Source organism: Salvelinus fontinalis, chromosome 12 (genome assembly GCF_029448725.1).
Source record: "Salvelinus fontinalis isolate EN_2023a chromosome 12, ASM2944872v1, whole genome shotgun sequence".
Classification (NCBI taxonomy): Eukaryota; Metazoa; Chordata; class Actinopteri; order Salmoniformes; family Salmonidae; genus Salvelinus; species Salvelinus fontinalis.
The window spans coordinates 22,007,260-22,033,275 of NC_074676.1; the positions used below are offsets into that span (position 1 = coordinate 22,007,260).

A 26,016-nucleotide genomic window follows, 5' to 3' on the forward strand; every position below is an offset into this window, starting at 1 on the left:
ACACAAATACATATTCACATGGTGAGAGAGAGAGATGAGGAATAGATAGAGAGACACGGAGGAATTGAGATGTAGACGGTTATAGAAAGAGATATGGAGAGATGGGCAGAGATATGTAGAGATAGAGAGGTGGAGTGTGTGTCTGTGTACCTGACTCAGGCATGCGGACCATGGTGGAGGCTACCTGTCCCTCTCCGTCGGAGGTGAAAGCGGACACTTCGAAGACGTATGCTGTGTAGGGACGCAGCTGGTCCACCCCTACGGATATTGGTACAGCCCATGTGGCGGCAGGTGGGACGGCTGACAGGGTGACAGGAGGAGAGGACGCTGTCACCTCTGATGGACTTGCGGTCCCACGAGACAGGATTTCTACTGCATCCTACACACACAGACACACACTATGTATTTAAGTACACAAAGACAGAGCTTACATTTTTTACCTGCTAATAATATAATCTTTTAAAAGCTGTCTAATGTTTACTGTTAATGTCTGATCATTTTTGTCTTTGTTTTGTTGAATTCGCTTTGTTGGTTTTTGTCGATGTTGTTTGTTTTTTCACTTGCTTTGGCACTGTAAACACATGTTTTTTTCCATGCCAATGAATCCACTTTGAATTTAGTTGAATAGAGACAGAGAGAGATAGTGAAAGAAAGAGAGGGAGAGAAAAAAAACAAAGGCCTGTAGCATTGCTCTGTTTGGACTGCAATATATTTTCTGTAAGTTGAAAAACCAGTTGAAAAAGGTAATCTCACATCCGTCACAGAGGGCCAAAGTTAAAACTAGATAGTCTTCTGTTACCGATATGGTCAGAGTATCTCTAGACAGACAGAGAAAGAATGAGATAGACAGAGACAGACATACGTACGTTGCAGTGTGGTAGCGCTACGGTCATGATTTCCTCAGCATCCAGCTCCAGCATGCGGACGGTCTGACCGGTACGAGCGTGTTTGGCTTTGACCGCAAACTTGTTGATCAGACCGTTGATGCGGAGTGGCAGGAACCACGTGACCACTACGAACGTGTGGTTCTGAGCAAATGCTGTCAGATTAGTCACCAGGCCGGGGGCTTGAGAAAGGGATAGACAAACTGATGTCATTGCCTGTGTGTATAAGTGTGTCTGTGTTTGTATGTTATTATTGGATACCTACGGGCCTCAGCAGTTTTGATGTACATAGACTTGCTATAGGGACCAATACCAGCAGAGTTTTCTGCTGCAACCTAGATTATATATATATATATATATATATATATATATATATAGAGAGAGAGAGAGAGAGAGAGAGAGAGAGAGAGAGAGAGAGAGAGAGAGAGAGAGAGAGAGAGAGAGAGAGAGAGAGAGAGAGAGAGAGAGAGAGAGAGAGAGAGAGAGAGAGAGAGAGAGAGAGAGAGATATTACTCATTATTACTAATTCAAGATTCAGTCATCAGATCTCCCCCATGTTAATCTCTACCAGCGGTCAGGAACGTTTACTGATGCAACAGCCACACAACACCAGGCAGGCAGGTACACACACACATAGCCATAGCATCCCACTGCTAGTTTATCTTTGAAGCTAAGCAGGGTTGGGCCTGGTCAATCCCTGGATGGTCCATGCTATCCGGGATCCTTTGGAAGTCCCTACCCCCCATTGAAGTAGAAAAGTAAAATGGTAAAGGTATGGGTTAATGTTAGGATTTAGGGTAGAATTGGCTTCCTATTCCGCAACAAAGCATCCTTCACTCATGCTGCCAAACATACCCTTGTAAAACTGACCATCCTACCAATCCTCGACTTCGGTGATGTCATTTACAAAATAGCCTCCAAAACCCTACTCAATAAATTGGATGCAGTCTATCACAGTGCCATACGTTTTGTCACCAAAGCCCCATATACTACCCACCACTGCGACCTGTACACTCTCGTTGGCTGGCCCTCGCTTCATACTCGTCGCCAAACCCACTGGCTAAAGGTCATCTACAAGACCCTGCTAGGTAAAGTCCCCCCTTATCTCAGCTCGCTGGTCACCATAGCAGCACCTACCTGTAGCACGCGCTCCAGCAGGTATATCTCTCTGGTCACCCCCAAAACCAATTCTTCCTTTGGCCGCCTCTCCTTCCAGTTCTCTGCTGCCAATGACTGGAACGAACTACAAAAATCTCTGAAACTGGAAACACTTATCTCCCTCACTAGCTTTAAGCACCAGCTGTCAGAGCAGCTCATAGATTACTGCACCTGTACATAGCCCATCTATAATTTAGCCCAAACAACTACCTCTTTACCTACTGTATTTATTTATTTATTTTGCTCCTTTGCACCCCATTATTTCTATCTCTACTTTACACTTTCTTCCACTGCAAACCAACCATTCCAGTGTTTTTTTACTTGCTATATTGTATTTACTTCGCCACCATGGCCTTTTTTATATTTTTATTTATTTATATATATATATATTATATATTTTGTTTGCCTTCACCTCCCTTATCTCACCTCACTTGCTCACATTGTATATAGACTTATTTTTCACTGTATTATTGACTGTATGTTTGTTTTACTCCATGTGTAACTATGTGTTGTTGTATGTGTCGAACTGCTTTGCTTTATCTTGGCCAGGTCGCAATTGTAAATGAGAACGTGTTCTCAATTTGCCTACCTGGTTAAATAAAGGTGAAATAAAAAAAAAAAGGGTAGGGACATCCCAAGGATCCCAGATAGCACTAATCATCCCTGGAAGGGAGACACATGTGATGCTGGCTGTGGTGTTGGGGTCAATATTGGGGTCAATATTAAAGGAAATATTAGTCTTAAAGGAAATATTCACCCATTTTTAATGTATATAATTTGTTTGCATCTCTGAGCGATTCCCGGGGTCATTTCATGTGCATCTGAAGTATTCCCTGTTCAATCAGGCATACATTTAGAGGGGCTTCCTGGTGGCGCCGCAGTCTAAGACACTGCATATCAGTGCTAGAGGTGTCACTACAGACCCTTGTTCAATTCCAGGCTGTATCACAACTCATGACTGGGAGTCCCAAAGGGCGGCGCACAATTGGCCCAGCGTCGTTAAGGTTTGGCCAGGGTAGGTCGTCATTGTAAAGAATAATTTATTCTTAACTGACTTGCCTAGTTAAAAATACAGCCAGTATGACAAGTTTTGCATCATATAATGGGTAACTACCGTGTACAGCAGGGGAGGGCAAACAGAGAATATTAATAGAAGGCAGAACAGAGAATATTAAGAGAAGACAGAACAGAGAATATTAATAGAAGACAGAACAGAGAATATTAATAGAAGACAGAACAGAGAATAGTAATAGAAGACAGAACAGAGAATATTAATAGAAGGCAGAACAGAGAATATTAATAGAAGACAGAACAGAGAATATTAATAGAAGACAGAACAGAGAATATTAATAGAAGACAGAACAGAGAATATGAAAGATCCAGGAAGAGAAAAGGAAACAACGGATAGAGACTGAATGAGGAGCGGGACAAAGTAGCACATAGCTCACTCAGTACTGCTGGGTGTGCTTATACAGTACACATAAGTAACGTCTGGTAATGTGATACACACACACACACACACAGGTAATTAAGGATTAATGCATTCTGAAAACTATTGATCATGACCACACACAACATATTGACATAAGAATATGTGGAAAAAGAACAGCATGGCTGATCCATAGATCTGTTTATATGATCAATAATTTAATCACAATCAATTATTCAACCAGATCAAGAGAATAGTTTCCCCGCTAGAGGCATCTGCCCAGAACACACAGGCATACACACACACACAGCCATTAGGGTAAAGCTAGGCCTCATGAGATATGTAATGTATTGACATAAAGATTTAATTAAGCAATAAGGCCAGAGGAGGTGTGGTATATGGCCAATATACCACGGCTAATGGTTGTTCTTATGCACGATGCAACACGGAGTGGTATTTTGGCCATATATCACAAACCCCCGAGGTGCCTTATTGCTATTATAAACTGGTTGCCAACGTAATTAGAGCAGTAAAAATAAATGTTTTGTCATACCCATGGTATACGGTCTGATATACCACGGCTGTCAGCCAATCAGCATTCAGGGCTCGAACCACCCAATTTATAATTATTTTTAGCTTGACTGTTTTGCATGTTATTTTGGCATTAATACATGTCACATATCAGTTTGCAAACAATGTAAAAAAAATAAACATGGTCTCTTTTTTGTTTTCTTGAGTAAGGCAGTTTCAGCCTAGCTCAGTGCTTTCTGTGGTGGTGGGGCAAGCCAGCAGAAAATACGGAGCGTTTTTCCGTGATTGGCTCAGTGTTTTGTCACTCATGGGGACACTACGTCACCGCCAAGTCTAAGGGTTAGACCTAAAAAAGTGTAGCCCTTTGGGTTCTGCCATCGAGTTACATTAGAAGTGCCCATCCATGAAGGCTCAAGGTCATTGTCCACAGATAAATTGAAGTAAAATCACGTTATATCTACAGTAACTTATCTAGCAAGCTAGCAGTCATCATCATGAATCAAGTCAACAATCTAATGGCAAATGCTTTTCAATCCTTGTCATATGAAGAGAAATAATGAAGAGAAATTCAGTGGAGTGGTTGTGTTTTCCCAATTCTGGGTTTAAGGGTCTCTTTTCCAAGCTTAAAATGATAAACATTCAACATTGGCCATGCTGTCAACCCGGTATGATTTCTGCCACGCTCAAAACAACTGTTAACTCAGAACTGGGAAATCTGACTTCAGTGAGTTCAAGACAACTGGGAACTCAGGAAAAAACGAGCTCCGACTGTGAAAATACATTTGAACGGTTATTCAACTCGGGCCTCTTTCTAGAGTTACGACCTGAAGATCACAAACATCATCATGATTTGACTTAGTTTTTTTTCAGAGTTCCCAGTTGTCTTGAAAGCGCCATAAATCCAGAGCATGCCAGACTTTGATGACAAAGTTCAATGACAAAATTTACCCACGAAGAACCGCCGCGCCACATTCCTGTTCAAGTGAGCACAGCTCAACAAGGTGACATACTGACCAGACCGCACGTGCGCATTTGTCCGCGTGCGCCATCGCATGTAAGTTGATTTTGTCTACCCACACCAGACGCGATCAGGATACGTAGGTTGAAATATCAAAACAAAAGCTGAACCAAGTATATTAATTTGGGGATAGGTTGAAAAGCATTAAACATTTATGGCAATTTAGCTAGCTAGCTTGCTGTTGCTAGCTCATTTGTCCTGGGACATAAACATTGGGTTGTTATTTTACCTGAAATGCACAAGGTCCTCTACTCCGACAATAATCCACAGATAAAATGGTCAACTGAGTTCGTTTCTAGTAATCTCTCCTCCTTCAGGCTTCTTCTTCTTTGGACTTTATATGGCGGTTGTTAACAAACTTTAAGGTGCATTACCACAACCAACTGGACTGGAGTGGGGACCTCAGTTCATCTTTCAATCACACAAGTGGGTATATGCTCCTAAAAACCATTGAGGAGATGGGAGAGGCAGGACTTGCAGCACGTTGAGTATCACAAATAGAACCAAGTTCTATTTTAGCGCCTGGCTACGCAGACACTCGCTGACGCGCACAAGCAGTGTTGGTGCAATGATAGAATAACATGTATGTGTAAATATACTGTATTTTGCAACGCTCCCGTACGTAATGCGTCCGGTCTGGTCAGCATGTGACTCCAAAAATGTATTGTATGGTGCTGCATAAGTTATGTAATGTGCCTCAGAGATATGTATACTGTAGCTAAGAAAGTAATACTAAGTGTATGTTGTGTAGTAAGCTGTTCGTAGCTCATGTGCCTCATCCTTATAATTTTCCCTTCTTCATTTCATCTACTGTTCTGACTTGGTGGTGCTCATGTAGCCTATAACATGTTTTAGAGAAATGTAATCATTGAATATTGTAAAAGCTTTCATCGTCTGCTTATATGCCCCCTTTATTTATCCTACGGTTCTGACTTGGTGAACAGGGAGAACAGCCCATGTTCTGAATTCTGTCGCTGTACATTTCCAAAGTGCTAATCAAATAGTTATATTGACTACGTCCGTCGTGGCTTGCTTATTAATGTCTTAATCAAAATTACGGATGGCCTCTTATCCGCTTGTCGTCGTCCCCTTATGCCATAGTGTGTACATCTCAATTGTCAGTAGAAACCACATTTGTTTAAGCAAGTCAGCCATATCACCTATGTTTATTTAAAGTCAGTAAATGAGGCTGAATTAACTATTTCGCTGCCATACAAGGCTCCGTTGATAACCAAGTGTCGTAGTGGTAAGGTGTTGGGACTGCTGTCCTAACAGTTTGTGGGCACCGTTTGTCACCATTACAGTGCAACTAATGTATTGTTTAGTCTTGTGTTGTGTAGTGGCTTTGCTGGCATGCATCTGCCCAAATTTTGGGGGGTTTGCCCGACCAAGAATTACATGCTAAAATCACCACTGCACCTACTGTCAACAGCGTGAAACAAGAAATAAAAATAGGAACGCAAAGCTTTATCGTTGGATTTTATACAGAAATGTTTGGTAATCGACTACGAATGGCTTGGAGATCGCGATCGACCGGTTGGTGACTACTGCCCTACAGGGTCACAGTTAATCTATTGGTTTGAGTAATGACTACAAAATCACTTAGAGTAACTGTACTCAGATATATGAAGTGCAACAGGTTTCCTCAAGAGTTTTGAGTAATGACAGCACATTGGGCTTTACAGTGTACTTATGTGTACTGATTGAGTGTTACCTTAATGTTATAGGTAGATCCTGGTAAAAAGAGGTTGAGGAGGGTCTCTGGGACATCCAGGTGCTTGGTCACCTCTTTGAAAGTGGTATCTGGATATGGACACATCTCCTTGTACCTGAAATAGAAACACATTTCTTTATTTAACTAGGCAAGTCAGTTAAGAACAAATTATTATTTACAATGACGGCCTACACTGGCCAAACCCAGACGACGCTGGGCCAATTGTGTGACACCTTATGGGACTCCCAATCATAACCGGTTGTGATACAGCTTGGAATTGAACCAGGGTCTGTAGACACCTCTACCACTGAGATGCAGTGCCTTAGACCGCTGCGCTACTTGGGAGCCCTAAATTTAAACACCAGATGATATAAAAACAACTTGATTTAAATTTGATTTAGAAGTAAATAATTGTGGAATATCAACAACCTATTCCCCTTATAGTGTCATTCCCAACCCAGATTAAGCCTGCACTGTAAACTCCAATGTGCTGTCATTACTAAAAACCTTTGAGGAAACCCGTTGCACTTCATATACATTTTCCCCATTAGCCGACGCCCACATGTAGTGTGAGTGTGGTCACATGTGTGTAAGTTGACTATGCAAACTATTTAGATTTTTTTGAATTTCCAACATTAATATTTCTTATAAAACCAAGAAGTGTCCCGAGTGGCACAGTGGTCTAAGGCTATGGGAGGGTTTGGCCGGTAGGGATGTTCTTGTCGTGCATTAGCGATTCCTGTGGTGGGCCAGGTGCAATGCATGCTGACATGGTCGCCAGGTGTACGGTGTTTCCTCTGACACAATGGTGCTGCTGGCTTCCGGGTTAAGTGGGCGTTGTGTCAAGAAGCAGTGCGGCTTAGCTGGGTTGTGTTTTGGAGGACGCACGGCTCAGTCCACCTTAATCTGGGGTTACATCATACAGTATGTCTCTTTACCTGATCACATAACCGTCGATGGGAGAGTCAGAGGGCATGGTCCAAGACAGAAGGATCCCATTGGAGCCTACCCTCTCTCCCTCTAGATTGGTAGGTGGGGATGTTGGGGCTAGAGGAGGAGGAGGAAGAAGAATAAGTAGTTCAAGCCATATTCACCAAAATCTCCTGAAATTCTATTAGATATGTCATCATAAAGCATCCAGTCCATACATAAAAGTCCTTAACAAGTAAATCCATTCAACAAATTGGGAGGATGTTGTGAAAGATGGAGGTGACCAGGGTTGGTTGTCACACTTTTTTACTCTCCTGTGTATTTCTCAGCACCAGTATATCTTACAAGACTGTCACGCCCTGACCTTAGAGATCCTTTTTATGTCTCTATTTTGGTTTGGTCAGGGCGTGAGTTGGGGTGGGCATTCTATGTCTGGTGTTCTATGCTTTATTTTCTGTGTGTTTGGCCGGGTGTGGTTCTCAATTAGAGGCAGCTGTCTATCGTTGTCTCCGATTGAGAACCATACTTAGGTAGCCTTTTTCCACCTGTGTGTGGTGGGTAGTTGTTTTCTGTTTTGTGTTGTTGCACCAGACAGAACTGTTTCGTTTCGTTCTCTCTCTTTGTTGTTTTTGTTGTTTCAGTGTTCAGGTTATTTATTAAATTACAATGAACACTTACCACGCTGCGTTTTGGTCACCTTCTCTCCAGGACGATCGTTACAAAGACTCTTTTCAATATTAAGAGAAAGTCCAAGGTCTTGGGTTGAAATGGGGACCCTTTTAATCCTCATATCATATTCCAACATGGAATTATAAGCCATCAAACACACTCTGTCCACTTGTGACAACCAGCCCCATCGTGGGGCTGGTTGCCACTATGGGGTTGGTTGGGGGTTGGTTGCCACTATGTTTGCTAGTAGCTTATTCCATTTGTAACAAGAAATTAAGCACCATACCATACACTCTTAGAAATAGAAAAGCATTTCTTTGATCGAACAATATTGATAACAAAATTCTGCATTTTATGCTGTAAAATTAAATATATGACATTTTGTGTAAATGTGAGTGTATTTATGTGTGTGTTTGCACACGCATGTGTGTGTGGCAGAAAAAGGATAGGCTTTACATATATCTTTCCTGTTTCTCTTTTCTACAAACCATAATTGTTCATGGATACTCACATAATTCAAACATTTCCCAAAGAAAATTCCAAGATTTTTTATTTTTACTTTCACCTATGAAAAACATAGATTCACTCACCTCAATTGTTTGTCATGCGTGTGAGTTGACCAGTTGGATTATTATTATTATTATTTTTTTAATCACACATTTTAACCTTAAAAATATTACACAGGTCCATTTAGATTGGGAATAATTAGAACCATGACAACTAACCTGTGAGACAACCAACCCCGGCCTCCCCTACTCTTGTTGCAGATACTGTTGTTGTTTGGTATTGGGTCAACCAACTGGGTGTGGGTGTGTGACCAGCTTGCTCTATTCTGGTGAGAGCTCTGGCATTTCACTGACATTCACTACAGCATCATTCATCCTGCTTAGCACGACTACAGTTACCACACACACACACGCACACACAAACACACACACAGGCATGCACGCACACACACACACACACACACACACACACACACACACACACACACACACAAACACACACACACACACACACACACACACACACACACACACACACACACACACACACACACACACACACACACACACACACACACACACACACACACACACACACACACACACACACACACACAGTGTGGGAGATAATAAAGCAGAGGGCAGCAGCAGAACAGACCCAACGATTCCTCAGAGCACTATCAGTTTGGCTGTCACACATTCAAGTGTTTGTGTATGCGTGTGTGTATGTGTGTTTGTGTTTGTGTCTCACCGGTTTCGTTGGTGTTGATAATGCGGCTGACCGGAGGGCTGAGGTTGGAGGAGGATGCGGCAGTCACCATGACTGTAAACGCTGTTCGAGAACTCAGACTGGATACATCAGCCTGATGAGAGACCGCATGGTCAGAACATGACCACAACACAACTATGCGGTTGCAAACGTGTGTGTGTGTGTGTGTGTGTGTGTGTGTGTGTGTGTGTGTGTGTGTGTGTGTGTGTGTGTGTGTGTGTGTGTGTGTGTGTGTGTGTTCGCCAGTCTAACCTGTGAGTGTGTGTATCCCAGGTAGGTGATGAGCAGGAGGAGAGTGAGGCCCATGATGGAGTTAGCACAGTTAGCTGGTCAGAGGCAGCAGGTTAGAGAGGAAGAGGCCGTGTTAGCGTCTAGTGCTAGCCATTATCGAAAGATTCTAGATTAGAGGGCTTAGTCCAGAGTTAGCAGTTAGCATGAAGGTCTAGTTTGCAGTTCTTCAGTCCAGTGCTGTCAACAGTTTAGCTACAGCAGGTCAGTGTTACAGCAGGTTACAGCAGCTTAGTTCTTAGAGCAGTAGTCCAGGCCTAAAGTAGTAGCCCAGTCCAAGAACAGTTAGCCACGGTTAGCCGGTTAGAGTTGAAGAGTTTCAGGGCAGTGCATACCACAGTAAAGTAGAAACAGTTAGAGCAGGTAAGTTACAGTAGTAGTACTAGTCCAGGGTAGCAACAGGTTAGCTTCAGCAGTAGTAGTTATAGTCCAGCTCTGGTAGTAACCCAGTCGTCCAGTGGTCAGCAAGTTAGAGTCAGAGAGAGTCAGGACATTGTGTCCACCATAACTCCATGCAGGCACTCTCTCTCTCTGTCTCTCTCTTTCTGGGGAGAGCAGCTTCACTGAATAAATGATTCAGGGTTTAGCTCAGGAGGTCTACCTAATAAATAATGAGCTCTATTACTCAACCTGTGTGTGTGTGTTAGGTTACATTGGGGGTTATCTGACACCTGGCTGCTGAGCAGGGCTGGGAATGGTTTGGGTGTGGGGGAGCTACAGTGCCTTGCAAAAGTATTCATCCCCTTGGCATTTTTCCTATTTTGTTACATTACAACTTGTAGATTACATTTATTTGGATTTGGATTTCATGTAATGGACATATACAAAATAGTCCAAATTGGTGAAGTGAAATGAAAAAATAACTTTTTAATTAAAAAAATAAATAATAATAAACGGAAAAGTGGTGCGTACATATGTATTCACCCCCTTTGCTACGAAGCCCCTAAATAAGATCTGGTGCAACCAATTACCTTCAGAAGTTACATAATTAGTTAAATAAAGTTCATAAGTGTGCATTCTAAGTGTAACATGATCTGTCACATGATCTCAGTAGATATACACCTGTTCTGAAAGTCCACAGAGTCTGCAACACCACCAAGCAAGGGGCACCACCAAGCAAGTGGCACCATGAAGACCAAAGAGCTCTCCAAACAGGTTAGGGACAAAGTTGTAGAGAAATACAGATCAGGGTTGGGTTATAAAAAAAATATCAGAAATTTTGAACATCCCACGGAGCACCATTAAATCCATTATTTGAACATTTTAAGAATATGGCACCAGAACAATCCTGCCAAGAGAGGGCCGCCCACCAAAACTCACGGACCAGGCAAGGAGGGCATTAATCAGAGAGGCAACAAAGAGACCAAAGATAATCCTGAAGGAGCTTCAAAGCTCCACAGTGGAGATTGGAGAATCTGTCCATAGGACCACTTTAAGCCGTACACTCCACAGAGCTGGGCTTTACAGAAGAGTGGCCATAAAAAAGCCATTGCTTACAGAAGAAAATAAGCAAACACGTTTGGTGTTCGCCAAAAGGCATTTGGGAGACTCCCCAAACATATGGAAGGAGGTACTCTGGTCAAATGAGACTAAAATTGAGCTTTTTGGCCATCAAGGAAAAAACTATATCTGGTGCAAACCCAACACCCATCATCACCCCGAGAACACCATCCCCACAGTGAAGCATGGTGATGGAAGCATCAAGCTGTGGGGAGGCTTTTCATAGGCAGTGACTGGGAAACTGGTCAGACTTGAAGGAATGATGGATGCCGCTAATTACAGGAAAACCTGTTTCAGTCTTCCAGAGATTTGAGACTGGGACGGAGGTTCACCTTCCAGCAGGACTGCTAAAGCAACACTTGAGTGGTTTAAGGGGAAACATTTAAATATATTGGAATGGCCTAGTCAAAGCCCAGACCCTAATCCAATTGAGAATATGTGGTATGACTTAAAGATTGGTGTACACCAGCAGAACCCATCCAACTTGAAGGAAATGGAGCAGTTTTGCCATGAAGAATTGGCAAAACTTCCAGTGGCTAGATGTGCCAAGCTTATACCCCAAGAGACTTGCAGCTGCAATTGCTGCAAAAGGTGGCTCTAGAAAGTATTGACTTTGGGGGGGTGAATAGTTATGTAAGTTTTCTGTTTTTTTTGTCTTATTTCTTGTTTGTTTCACAATAAAAAAATATTTTGCATCTTCAAAGTGGTAGGCATGTTGTGTAAATCAAATGATACAAACCCCCCAAAAATCTATTTTAATTCCAGGTTGTAAGGCAACAAAATAGGGGAAAATGCCAAGGGGGTAAATACTTTCGCAAGCCACTATATGTGCTAGTATGTTTCTCCATAACTCACTTGTGTTGATGTTAATAGAAGCAGGTTAACTTCTCGTCTCCACTGCTGCTGATAACATCTACTGTGTGTGTGTGTGTGTGTGTGTGTGTGTGTGTGTGTGTGTGTGTGTGTGTGTGTGTGTGTGTGTGTGTGTGTGTGTGTGTGTGTGTGTGTGTGTGTGTGTGTGTCTGTGTCTGTGTCTGTGTCTGTGTCTGTGTGTGTCTGTGTGTACCTGTACGTGTCCATTGTGTGTGTGGTAGACAGAGACAGATCCTTGGATGGGCAGCAGGCTGACAAGGTACTGGTCCACATACCCCTCTGACTGCTCCCAACGCAGAGAGAAGTTCTGAGCAGACACACTCACCACACACACACCTCGCACACGGCCCTGTACTGAGAGAAAGAGAGGGATAGAGATGGAGGGAGGGACAGATATTGATATATGTATTTTTGTGTAGAAAAACTCATTCTGACTGGCTGGGCCTGGATCCCCAGTCGGTGGACCTGGCTGCCAAGTGGGTGGGGCTATGCCTTCCAGGCCCACCCATGGCTGTGCCTCTGTCCAGTCATGTGAAATTCATAGATTAGGGCCTAATTAATTTGTTTCAATTGACTTATATGAACTGTAACTCATTAAAATCATTGAAATTGTTGCATGTTGCATTTATATTTTTGTTCAGTATTAGTTGTGTTGCACTCCTGTGGTTACGGTCAGGGGGGCTGCTGTCCCCGCCTCTCCTTGTCTGATGCTCATGTTGTAGCTACAGCCGTGCCTCAACCACTAGCGTGTGGTTTCCCACAGTTACCCTGTGGAAGTCAAACTGGCCAATGGCAGTGTCCCACTTCACCACGGCACAGGGAGACTTGGAGGAGAGACATGGAGGAAAACATGGAGGAGAGCAAGGGAACACACACCAGCAGACCTGCAGCACACACACACACACACATTAGTATAACGTCTCATCTGGCTCATCTCACACTCAGCTCTGTCTCAGTCTCTCCACATATCTGAGGGTCAAAGGTTACAACTAGGAACTCTGATACGGCCCTGATATGGCCAGCCACATTTAGAGTTGCCACAAAGAGGTTCATTTGTGTGTGTGTGTGTTTGTGTCTTACGTGTGGACAACTGTGTAATGACAGGTTGGCTGGTGTATGATCCCAGCAGGCTAAGGATGGTAATGTCATAATCTGACCCTGGGGTCAAACCTCCAACTTGGAGACTGTTGCTATGGACCACCATCTCACGACATGACGACTTGTCCCCTGATGGACACAACAGTAGCTAAGAAGAACACACACAATCAGACAAAACATTAGAGGACAAAATAAAATGTTGGATGTTGTTTGGGCAAAATCAAATGTTGTTTGGGCAGTGACAAACCCCAAATCAATGACATAGAGCGAACAGCATTTCTGTTTATCTGGACAGAATAAAGCAGTAAGTCTGTCTGTGTGTGTGTATTGTGCTTGGTCATTCTCCCTGGCGGTGGCTGTGGTGGGGGGTCATACATCTTTAAAGGGCCGGTAACCAGAGCCAATCTGCGCTGACGACGATCACTAGGCAACCACCAGGTGAGTGTGTTCTCTTGAGTGTTACTTGACCCACCTGTCCTGCTTCCTCTTACGAAGAACTCATTCTATGTGTGTGTGTGTTAGTGTGTGAGAGAGAGAGAGTGATGACTGTGTGTTTGTACATTTGTGTGTGCATGTGTGTATGTAAAGGGCTTATTATGAATGGGTAAACTGAGACTGTTGTTGCTAATGATTTGCCATTGTTAATGATTGGTTAGAGGATGTAAATGATAAATTATGGAGAAAAGAGGAAAGGAAAGGAAAGGAGAGGAGAATAAAATAGGAGAGAGAGAGAGGAGAGTGTAAGGGAGAGGATAGGACGGTGTACTACCTTGTACCCCTCCATCCCCCTGCGGAAGCTCCCCAACTCACAAACACTGATGAGGTCACATCCTCTTCCACCACCAGCACTTCCTGTAGGGCTCCTGGGACTAGAGAGAAACAACAATCAGAACATCTGTTGTCATATCAGTCAATCAACATTCCCCTCGTCGCTCTCAACCAATCTTAATTAATCGTACTGGGTTCGTTGTATGTGGTTAATATGTAGTGTGTGTGATGTGTTGTGGAGGTTTGTGTGTGTGTGTGTGTGTGTGTATGTAGAAAAAAAAGCATTTGAACTTGACCTTGACCTTGACCTTAACCTCTTAAACTCTGAATTCCTCAGTTCCTGCTGGAACCTCCCAAGATAACTCACAGTTGCTGTCAGTCAAATATCTGGTGTGTGTTTGTGTGTCTCCATTACTCACTGGTGTTGATGTCTACAGAAGCATTTGTACTCCTTCTCTCTCCATTGCTGCTGATAACATCTACTGTGCAATGGCTTCCTGGGGAGAGGCCCTCAAACATGTAGGACCTACACACACACGCTCGCACGCACGCACACGCACACACACACAAACATGAAAACACACACAAACACAACCAGTGTTACCCAGACAGCAAGGGACAGCTAGATCAGCCAATAAGAACACAGTGTGCCAGGAGGGCAGGACTCACCATGTCTCCTGGGCAGAGGTTCAACTGCTGATTGGATGTTTGGTTTGTAATTGCCTTTCACCTCGCCGCTGGACTGGGAGCTAACAAACACGCACATGCACACACACACTGATTAAGCAGAGCCAGGGAGACAGGTGTGTGTGTGTGTGTGTGTGTGTGTGTGTGTGTGTGTGTGTGTGTGTGTGTGTGTGTGTGTGTGTGTGTGTGTGTGTGTGTGTGTGTGTGTGTGTGAGTGTGTGTGTGTGTGTGTGTGTGTGCGTGCGCGCGTGCGTGCGTGCGCAGGGGGGCTGTCTGTGAAGGACTCTTTCTCTGTGACGTTGAGTGTGACAGGGGGGCTGTCTCTGAAGGACTCTTTCTCCATCCTCAGAAAGAAGTGGTACAGCCTGCCTGGTAGCAAACCAGAGAACACTGCCCTCTGAACACACACCTTCTGGACCTAACACACATATATTAACATATTCTATAGATATGCGGTCGAGTATCTTTATAATGTGTGTGCAACTCACATGAGATGGCGCTGCAGAGATGGATAGCTGCCGTCTTACGGGCGCCTGACCAATTCTGTTCTTTTGTGTGTGTTTTTTACGCTGATTTTGTCTTTTTTGGTACATAATATTTCCACCATCATTTCCTATGACCGGAAACAGCTTCTGGACATCAGAACAGCAATCACTAACCTCGATTTAGATGAAGACATATTTTTCAAAGAGGCAGCAGCTGTGGATGTACTGCTCATCCCAAACCAGGCCCTAATCTCTTTCAAGTCCCGGAGATTCTCCCTGATGAGACTACGACGGCGAGTAAATAAACCACATCTACCCTCAGGAATGTATAATAACTGTCAGGTTTTGGCCAAGACTGTTCGGGTTTTGGTCACTAGATGTCCCCATTGCACCTTTTTTGTACCTTTTGTTTTTCTTGCTCTAATTATTGTTTGCACCTGTAGGTCATTCCCTTGTTAGTATTTAAACCCTGTGTGTTCCTCAGTTCCTTGCTCAGTGTTTGTAAGTTAGCACCCAGCCCCAGCCCAAGCCTTGTTTTATACAGATATTTCTCTTGTTGGATTTTCCAGAGGTTCTCTGGTTTAGTTCTTGTGTATTATTTGAGTAGTCTTTTGAGGTTTGTTTTTCCCTGCTGTTTTTTACCACTTTGTGGAGTTTCTTTTGTATTTTGGAGGATTTCCATTTTGTGCCTCTTGGCTTTATTTTTGGACATTGTGGATTTAGTTTCTTTGCCTGAAGATTTTGTTCTTTTATTAAACCACCATCTCTAGTACTGCTGTGTCTGCCTCATCTTCTGGGTTCTGACGATTATTAGTGACTGTTTCTCGCACCGGGTCCTGACAGAAACACTGAGCCATTATAATGAACCCAGAGGCAGCCAGTACCCAGGATTTTTTTTCCATGCTGTCCCACCACGAGGGGACTGTCCAACGCCACGAAGCTGCTCTGGTTCAGCAAGAGGCTTTAATGGCTAGACATTCTCAACTTCTGTCAGAGATGCTGACTTCCATAAAGCAGATTTCGGATCGACTTTCCCCGGCAACCGCTTCTGCTCCAGTTCATCCGATTCAAGTGCCCCTGGCAGTTAACCCCCTGGCTGAACCTCGTCTGCCGCCTCCCCAACGGTTCTCAGGGGGTCCGAGTGTTTGTAAGGGGTTTTTCACCCAATGTTCTCTCTCCTTTGAGCTGCAACCATCGTCGTTTCCCACCGACCGGTCTAAGATAGCATATATCATCACCCTGCTGTCGGAAAAAGCCCTAGCCTGGGCTACTGCTGTGTGGGATGCCCAAAGTCCCTGCTGTGCCAGCTACTCTACCTTTGCTGAAGAATTCAAGCGAGTGTTTCAAGGTCCTACCAACGGCCCTGACTAAGCCAAACAGCTCCTGACTCTCCGCCAAGGTCGGCGCAGCGTGACGGACTATGCCATCCAGTTCCGCACTGTGGCAGCAGCAAGTGGCTGGAACGACGAGGCGCTCACAGTGTGTTTTTTGAAGGGTCTTTCTGACACCATCCAAGATGAACTGGCCACTCGGGAACCACCGGACAACCTCGAGTCCCTTATCAAGTTGGCTTCACGCATAGACCAGCGTCTGAGAGAGAGAGAACTCAACCGTAGACCGCTCACCCTAGCTCCCATCGGTTCCAGCTCCGAGTCTCCACCTTTATCCTCGCTGGCTCCACCAGAACCCATGCAGGTTGGACGCATCTCCCAGGCTGAGAGAGACCGCCGGATGAGGGAGCGATGCTGTCTATATTGCGGCATACCGGGCCATTTCTGCTCCACGTGTCCCGGGCTCCAGGGAAACGCACTCTCCCGTGCAGGCCTGGGAGGACTGTAACGGGAAACATAACCTCCTCCCATCCATCCAACTCCCGCCTGCTTATTCCAGTTACGCTTTCCTGGGACGACCACGAGTTTTCTCTTCAAGCTTTGGTAGACTCTGGAGCCGCAGGTAACTTCATGGATGGGGTCTGGGCGAAGGAAAATGGCGTTCCTTCTGAACCTCTAAGTGACCCCATAAGGGTTACTACGTTGGATAGAAGCCCTTTGGGATCTGGACTTGTCACTCGTGCCACTACCCCCTTGCGACTTTCAGTTTCCCAACACCAGGAAGTGATGAACTTTCATCTGATCTCCTGTTCCGAGTTCCCTCTCGTCCTTGGTTATCCCTGGCTTCACAGCCATAACCCTCACATCGACTGATCTGTGGGCACTATCAAGCAGTGGGGTCCTACGTGCCAAGCCACTTGTATCTTCCCGAGTTCCCAGAGTTCCCCTTCCGAGTCTCTAGAATCCATCGACCTGTCCCGAGTTCCCGAGTGTTACCATGACCTCAAACTGGTATTTAGCAAACAGAGGGCCACCAATCTACCACCCCATAGACCTTACGATTGCACCATCGACCTGTTTCCGGGGACCTGCCCTCCCAGGGGTCGGATCTTTTCCCTTTCTCCTCCCGAACGAGCTGCTATGGATACCTACATCAAGGACGCTCTGGCAGCAGGCCTCTGGCGTCCATCTACCTCGCCGGCGGGAGCAGGGTTTTTCTTTGTGGCCAAGAAAGACGGTGGATTACGACCTTGCATTGACTACCGGGGACTCAATGCCATAACCGTCCGTAACCGCTACCCGCTACCCCTTATGGCCACAGCCTTTGAGCTGCTCCAGGAAGCAGTTGTCTTCACTAAGCTTGACCTGCGGAACGCATACCATCTTGTGCGGATCAAACCCGGGGACGAGTGGAAGACCGCTTTCAACACGCCTACTGGTCACTACGAATACTCGGTGATGCCCTTCGGCCTGACCAACGCCCCGGCTGTGTTCCAAGCGCTCATAAACGATGTGCTTAGGGATATGCTTAACATCTTCGTGTTTGTTTACTTGGATGACATCCTCATCTTTTCGAGCTCCCTTCAAGAACACACTAAGCATGTCAGACAAGTGCTCAAACGCCTCCTAGACAGCCATTTGTACGTTAAGCCGGAAAAGTGTGAATTCCATTCCTCTCGAGTACAATTCCTGGGATTTATAGTGGAACCCGGTCGAGTCCAGATGGACCCCAAGAAGGTAGGGGCGGTAGCGGATTGGCCCACCCCCAAGTCCGTTAAGGAAGTTCAGCGTTTCCTGGGCTTCACCAACTTTTACCTACCGCAAGTTCATCAAGAACTTCAGCTCGGTGGCAGCTCCTCTCTCAGCTGTAACCAAGGGTGGCAACACAAGGTTTCTGTGGGGAAGAGAAGCTGAGACGGCCTTCCAAGGACTCAAGCAGCGCATCCTCTCTGCTCCCATCCTGACACTACCAACGGCGGATGAACCTTTTGTGGTGGAGGTAGACGCATCAGAGGTTGGGGTTGGAGCTGTCCTATCTCAGAGGGGTGAAGACAAGAAGCTTCATCCTTGCGCCTTCTTCTCTCACCGGCTTACCCCGGCCGAGAGGAATTACGATGTGGGGGATCGTGAACTCCTAGCGGTTAAGATGGCATTGAAGGAATGGAGACACTGGCTCGAGGGGGCTTCTCAACCGTTTCAAGTGCTTACGGACCACAAAAATCTGGAGTATATCCAGCAGGCGAAGCGGTTGAACTCCAGACAAGCTCGATGGTCTCTTTTCTTCAGCCGATTTCAGTTTATCCTCACCTATAGACCCGGGTCGAAGAATCTCAAACCGGACGCCTTGTCACGAATCTACTCTCCTGCCATTCGAGAAGATACTGACATGACTGTCCTTCCGGCCGCTAAGATCGTGGCTCCGATCTCGTGGCAAGTGGAGGATTCCGTGAAACAAGCTCAAGCCATCGAACCGGGCCCTGGAGGAGGTCCTGCTAATCGGTTGTTTGTTCCCAAGGCAGCAAGGTCCCAAGTCCTTCTGTGGGGGCACTCCTCTCGCCTCACCTGTCACCCGGGCGTAGGTCGCACCTTGGAGTTCATCCAGCGTAAGTTCTGGTGGCCCACCATAAAAGAAGACGTTGCCACTTTCGTCAAGGCCTGTTCCGTGTGCTGCCAGGGCAAATCTTCTCACCTCCGCCCTCAAGGACTCCTTCACCCTCTATCTATTCCCCACCGACCCTGGTCCCATATCTCGTTGGACTTTATTACTGGCCTTCCTCCGTCCCATGGTAATACTACGATCCTAGTCATCATCGACAGGTTTTCTAAGGCGGCCAGGTTTGTTCCCTTGACCAAATTACCTTCTGCCAAGGAAACAGCTGAGTTGGTGATTAACCATGTGTTCCGAGTCTTTGGGATTCCGCAAGATATGGTTTCCGACAAAGGTCCCCAGTTCGCCTCAAGGTTTTGGAAGGCCTTCTGCCAACTCATAGGGGCCACGGCCAGTTTATCTTCAGGGTACCATCCGGAGTCCAATGGCCAAACTGAGAGGATGAATCAGGAGCTGGAAACCACCCTCAGATGCATGGTTTCCAACAACCCGTCCACATGGTCATCCTTCATTGTTTGGGCCGAGTACGCGCACAACACCTTGTGCTCCTCCTCCACTGGTATATCCCCGCATGAGTGTCAGTTTGGCTATGCGCCTCTATTGTTCCCGGACCAGGAGGCAGAAGTCAGAGTGCCTTCAGCCTCGAGGTTCATCAGACGCTGTCGGCTTACGTGGAAGAAGGCACGTCTTAATCTTCTGCGTTCCTCTCAGCAGTACCAACGACAAGCCAACAGACGTCGCCGTCCCGGTCCTACCCTGTACCCCGGCCAGAGAGTATGGCTCTCAACTAAGAATTTACCACTACGGGTGGAGTCTCGCAAGCTGTCCCAGAGGTTCATCGGTCCCTTTAACCTGTTGGGGATGGGGGCGCTGTTTAGACTATTTATGCTAATTTGGCTAATTTTTTAAACGGCTTCCCACAAAATCCTTGATCGTACAATATGCATATTATTATTATTATTGGATAGAAAACAGTCTATAGTTTCTATAGGAGTTGAAATTTTGTCTCTAAGTGGAACAGAGCCCATTCTACAGCAATTTCCCTGACATGGAGTCAGATTTGAGAAATGTTGGCCACTCTTCTGAAGTCAGTTACAAGGGCACTGTCGTTGCTATGACTATACGGACACTTCTTACGTCTTCCCCTGGATGCCTTTACGTGATGACGATTCCAACGGGGTCGATTGCGCGTTCACAGGCCCTACAAATGAAAAAACCCTGAAGCTAGTCATTCTTTGGGAGCTGCGTCATGAGCCTAGAGGACACCGGCGCGCACCTGTTCCAAGCGTTAGTTTAGCCTGTTATATTTCTCCGGTCATCTTTTCACTCGTTATAGGAGTTAAAAACATCATAAGGTAGTTAATTTAAAGCGTTTTATAGCAATTTATATCCGTTTAGTGCGATTTTGGGACATTTATTTTTGCAACGATGTGAAAAGTTGGGCACGCTTTTCAGTTCATCCCGAACGCAGTTGACATTTCCACATGGCAAGAGGACAGCTTTCCACCAAAAGACGATTTCTCCCAAGAAAGGATCCTTTGCCCAAGATACTGATGGAAGAACAGCTCAAGGTAGGACATTTTTATTATGATAAATCGTGTTTCTGTCGAAACATTTTAGTGGCTTAGGACGCCATGTTTTTTGACGTAGCTTCGCTTGGCGCAAACTGTATTGAAAAGTAAGGATAATTTAAAAAATGTAATAACGCAATTGTATTAAGAATTAAATTGTCTATCAATCCCTGTCCACCCTGTATTTTTTAGTCTCGTTTATGAGTATTTATGTATAAGAGTAGATCACTGTCTAAGTGGCGCAAGGACATTTTCTGACCAACTGAGCTACATTTCACATTGTCTAACCATGATTTTGGGGGCTAAATATAAACATTTTCGATCAAACTGTATATGCATGTTGTAATGTGATGTTACAGGAGTGTCATCGGAAGAATTCTGAGAAGGTTAGTGAAAAAATTAATATCTTTTGGCGATGTTGACTTTTATCGCTCACTTTGGCTAGAATCAATGCTGGGCTGCTAATTGCTATGTGCTAAGCTAATATAACGATTTATTGTGTTTTCGCTGTAAGACACTTAGAAAATCTGAAATATTGTCTGTATTCACAGGATCTGTGTCTTTCGATTCGTGTATGCTGTGTATTTTTACGAAATGTTTGATGATTAGTAGTTAGGTAAACACGTTGCTCATTGTAATTATTCTAGTCCATTTGTGATGGTGGGTGCAATTGTAAACTATGCCATCTACCTGAAATATGCACTTTTTTCTAACAAAACCTATCCCATACCATAAATATTTTATCAGACTGTCATCTAATGAGTTTTTTTGTTGGTTAGGGGCTATAAATATCTTAGTTTAGCCGAATTGGTGATGGCTACTGGTGTTGGTGGACAAATAAAAGATGGTGGATTATGCTAATGTGTTTTTAGGTAATAGATGTACATCTTTACATATTGTGTCTTCCCTGTAAAACATTTTAAAAATCGGAAATGTTGACTGGATTCACAAGATCTGTGTCTTTCATTAGCTGTATTGGACTTTAATGTGTGAAAGTTAAATATTTTAAAAAAATATTTTTTTTGAATTTCGCGGCACTGGTTTTTCAGTGGGGGGGGGGGGGTGTGCCGCTAGCGCCACGCTGATCCTAGACAGGTTAAGATTGCCAGGAGAGTCAATCCCGTTACTTTTCGCCTGCACTTACCCAGATCCCTTAAGATCAACTCAACATTTCACATTTCTTTATTAAAACCTGTTTTTTCTCCCCTTATCCCGGCAGGCAGACCTCCCCCTCCTCCCCGTGTCATCGGTGGCCAGTCGGCTTATACCGTCCACCGGATACTGGATTCCCGCCGGGTGCAGCGGTCCTGGCAGTATCTGGTGGACTGGGAAGGCTACGGTCCCGAGGAGCGCTCCTGGGTTCCTGCCAAGGACATACTGGACCCTGACCTCATTCGTCAGTTCAGGACCCTCCACCCTGAGAAGGCTGGTAGGAACGTCAGGAGCCGTTCCTAGGAGGGGGATTCTGTCAGGTTTTGGCCAAGACTGTTCGGGTTTTGGTCACTAGATGTCCCCATTGCACCTTTTTTGTACCTTTTGTTTTTCTTGCTCTAATTATTGTTTGCACCTGTAGGTCATTCCCTTGGTAGTATTTAAACCCTGTGTGTTCCTTGCTCAGTGTTTGTAAGTTAGCACCCAGCCCCAGCCCAAGCCTTGTTTTATACAGATATTTCTCTTGTTGGATTTTCCAGAGGTTCTCTGGTTTAGTTCTTGTGTATTATTTGAGTAGTCTTTTGAGGTTTGTTTTTCCCTGCTGTTTTTTTACCACTTTGTGGAGTTTCTTTTGTATTTTGGAGGATTTCCATTTTGTGCCTCTTGGCTTTATTTTTGGACATTGTGGATTTAGTTTCTTTGCCTGAAGATTTTGTTCTTTTATTAAACCACCATCTCTAGTACTGCTGTGTCTGCCTCATCTTCTGGGTTCTGACGATTATTAGTGACTGTTTCTCGCACCGGGTCCTGACAATAACTAGAGAAAAAACTGGACGAGCTCCGTTCGAGACTATCCTATCAACGGGACCTGAAGAACTGTTATATCCTATGTTTCCTGGAGTCGTGGCTGAACAAGGACATGGACTGAACAAAATAGAAACGCAAAATGTAAAGATTTTTTTTCCAAAGATTTTACTGAGTTACAGTTCATATAAGGAAATCAGTCAATTTAAATAAATTCATTAGGCCCTAATCTATGGATTTCACATGACTGGGAATACAGATATGCATATGTTGGTCATAGATACCTTAAAAAAATTATAGGGGCCTGAAAAACACCAGAAAACCAGTCAGTATCTGGTGTGACCACCATTTGACTCATGCAACGCAAAACATCTCCTTCGCATAGAGTTGATCAGGCTGTTGATAGTGGCCTGTGGAATCTTGTCCAACTCCTCTTCAATGGTTGTGCGAATATGCTGTATATTGGCGGGACCTGGAACACGTCGATCCAGAGCATCCCAAACATGCTCAATTAGTGACATGGCTTGTGAGTATGCAGGCCGCCAATAACTGCATCAACGACATCGTTCCCACAGTAACCTTACTTATATATTCCAACCAGAAGCCATGGATTACAGGCAACATCCACACTGAGCTAAAGGCTAGAGCTGCCACTATCAAGGAGCAGGACACTAATCCAGACACTTATAAGAAATCCCGCTATGAACTCTGATTAGCCATCAAACAGTCAAAACGTCAATACAGGACGTAGATTGAATCCTCTGACGCTCGTTGGATGTGGCAGGGCTTGAAAACAATCGTAGATTACAAAGGGAAACCTAGCCACGAGCTGCCCAGTGACGCAAGCCTACCAGACAAGCTAAATTCCTTCTATGCTTGCTTAGAGGCAAGCAACACTGAACCATGCACGAGAGCACCAGCTGTTCCGGATGACTGTGTGATCTCACTCTCCGTACCCAATGTGAGTAAGACTTTTAAACAGGTTAGCATTCACAAGGCCGCAGGGCCAGACGAATGACCAGGACAAGTATTCAGAGCATGCGCTCACCAGCTGGCAAGTGTCTTCACTGACATTTTTAAACTCTCCCTGACACAGTCTGTAATACCTACATGTTTCAAGAAGACCACCATAGTCCCTGTGCCCAGGAACGCCAAGGTAACATGTCTAAATGACTATCACCCTGTAGTACTCACATCTGTAGCCATGAAATACTTTGAAAGACTGATCCTGGCTCACACCATCATCCCAGACACCCTGGACCCACTCCGATTTGCATACCGCACAAACGGATCCATAGATGATGCAATCTCTATTGCACTCCACACCACCCTCTCCCACCTGGACAAGAGGAACACCTATGTGAGAATGTTGTTCATTGACTATAGCTCAGCGCTCAACACCATAATGGACTTCAAGCTCATCACTAAGCTCAGGACGCTGAGACTGAACACCCCCCTGCACAACTGGATCCTGGACTTCCCGACGGACCCCAGGTGGTGAGGGTCGGTAACAACACATCCGCTACGCTGACCTTCAAAACGGGGGTGTGTGCTTACGTCCCTCCGGTACTCTCTGGTCACCCACAACGGTGCCTGATCACCGACGACGATGAGACAGCTTATAGGGAGGAGGTCAGTGACCTGGCAATTATCATGGCCCACTCCACACACACCAACACAGTCATGAAGAAGGCACGGCAACGTTTCTTCCCCCTCAGGAGGCTGAAAAGATTGGACATGGGCACTCAGATCCTCAAAAAGTTCTACAGCTGCACCATTGAGAGCATCTTGACTAGCTGTATCACCACTTGATATGGCAACTGCTTGGCATCCCACCTAAGGGCGCTACAGAGGGTAGTACATACGGCCCAGTACATCACTGGGGCCGAGCTCCCTTGCTATCCTGGACCTCTATACTAGGCGGTACCGATACAGCAAGTCTGGAACCAACAGGATCCTGAACAGCTTCTACACCAAGCCATAAGACTGCTAAATAGTTAGTCCGGGTAGCTATTGGGTAACTATTTAACTATCTGCATTGACCCTTTTTGCACTAACTCTTTTGACTCATCACATACACTGCTGCTGTTTCTTATCTATCCTGTTGACTATTTACTTTATCCCTACCTACAGATGAAGTCGGAAGTTTACATACACCTTAGCCAAATACATTTAAACTCAGTTTTTCACAATTCCTGACATTAATCCTAGTAAAATTCCCTGTCTCAGGTCATGTTAGGATCACCACTTTATTTTAAGAATGTGAAATGTCAGAATAATAGTAGAGAGAATGATTTATTTCAGCTTTTATTTCTTTCATCACATTCCCAGTGGGTCAGAAGTTTACATACACTCAATTAGTATTTGGTAGCACTGCCTTTAAATTGTTTAACTTGGGTCCAACGTTTCGGGTAGCCTTCCACAAGATTCCCACAATAAGTTGGGTGAATTTTGTCCCATTCCTCCTGACAGAGCTGGTGTAACTGAATCAGGTTTGTAGGCCTCCTGGCTCTCACACGCTTTTTCAGTTCTGCCCACAAAGGTTCTATAGGATTGAGGTCAGGGCTTTGTGGCCAATCTAATACCTTGACTTTGTTGTCCTTAAGCCATTTTGCCACAACTTTGGAAGTATACTTGGGGTCATTGTTCATTTGGAAGACCCATTTGCGACCAAGCTTATCCACATAATTTTCCTGGCTCATGATGCAATCTATTTTGTTCTTCGGCTTGCAAGCTTCCCCCTTCTTCCTCCAAACATATCGATGGTTATTATGGCCAAACAGTTCTATTTTTGTTTCATCAGACCAGAGGACATTTCTCCAAAAAGTACAATCGTTGCCTCCATGTGCAGTTGCAAACCGTAGTCTGGCTTTTTATGGCGGTTTTGGAGCAGTGGCTTCTTCCTTGCTGAGCGGCCTTTCAGGTTATGTCGATATAGGACTTGTTTAACTGTGGAAATAGATACATTTGTACCTGTTTCCTCCAGCATCTTCACAAGTTTCTTTGCTGTTGTTCTGTGATTGATTTGCACTTTTTGCACCAAAGTAAGTTCATCTCTAGGAGACAGAATGCGTCTCCTTCCTGATCGGTATGACGGCTGCGTGGTCCCATGGTGTTTATACTTGCGCACTATTGTTTGTACAGATGAACGTGGTACCTTCAGCCGCTTGGAAATTGCTCCCAAGGATGAACCAGAATTGTGGAGGTCTACAAATTTTTTTCTGAGATCTTGGCTGATTTCTT

The 26,016-nt window shown here is 44.9% G+C and overlaps 1 protein-coding gene across 1 annotated transcript in view; it reads right to left on the reverse strand.

Moving 5' to 3' along the window:
* Positions 1 to 26,016, reverse strand: part of LOC129867705 (phosphatidylinositol phosphatase PTPRQ-like) — a 61,019-nt gene that overhangs the window by 28,629 nt on the left and 6,374 nt on the right. Inside the window, 10 exon segments of the mRNA XM_055941259.1 lie at positions 151 to 379; positions 867 to 1,066; positions 1,150 to 1,219; positions 6,735 to 6,849; positions 7,673 to 7,781; positions 9,591 to 9,702; positions 13,037 to 13,093; positions 13,209 to 13,278; positions 13,427 to 13,515; positions 14,178 to 14,236. Coding sequence (XP_055797234.1) covers positions 151 to 379; positions 867 to 1,066; positions 1,150 to 1,219; positions 6,735 to 6,849; positions 7,673 to 7,781; positions 9,591 to 9,702; positions 13,037 to 13,093; positions 13,209 to 13,278; positions 13,427 to 13,515; positions 14,178 to 14,236 — 1,110 coding nt within the window.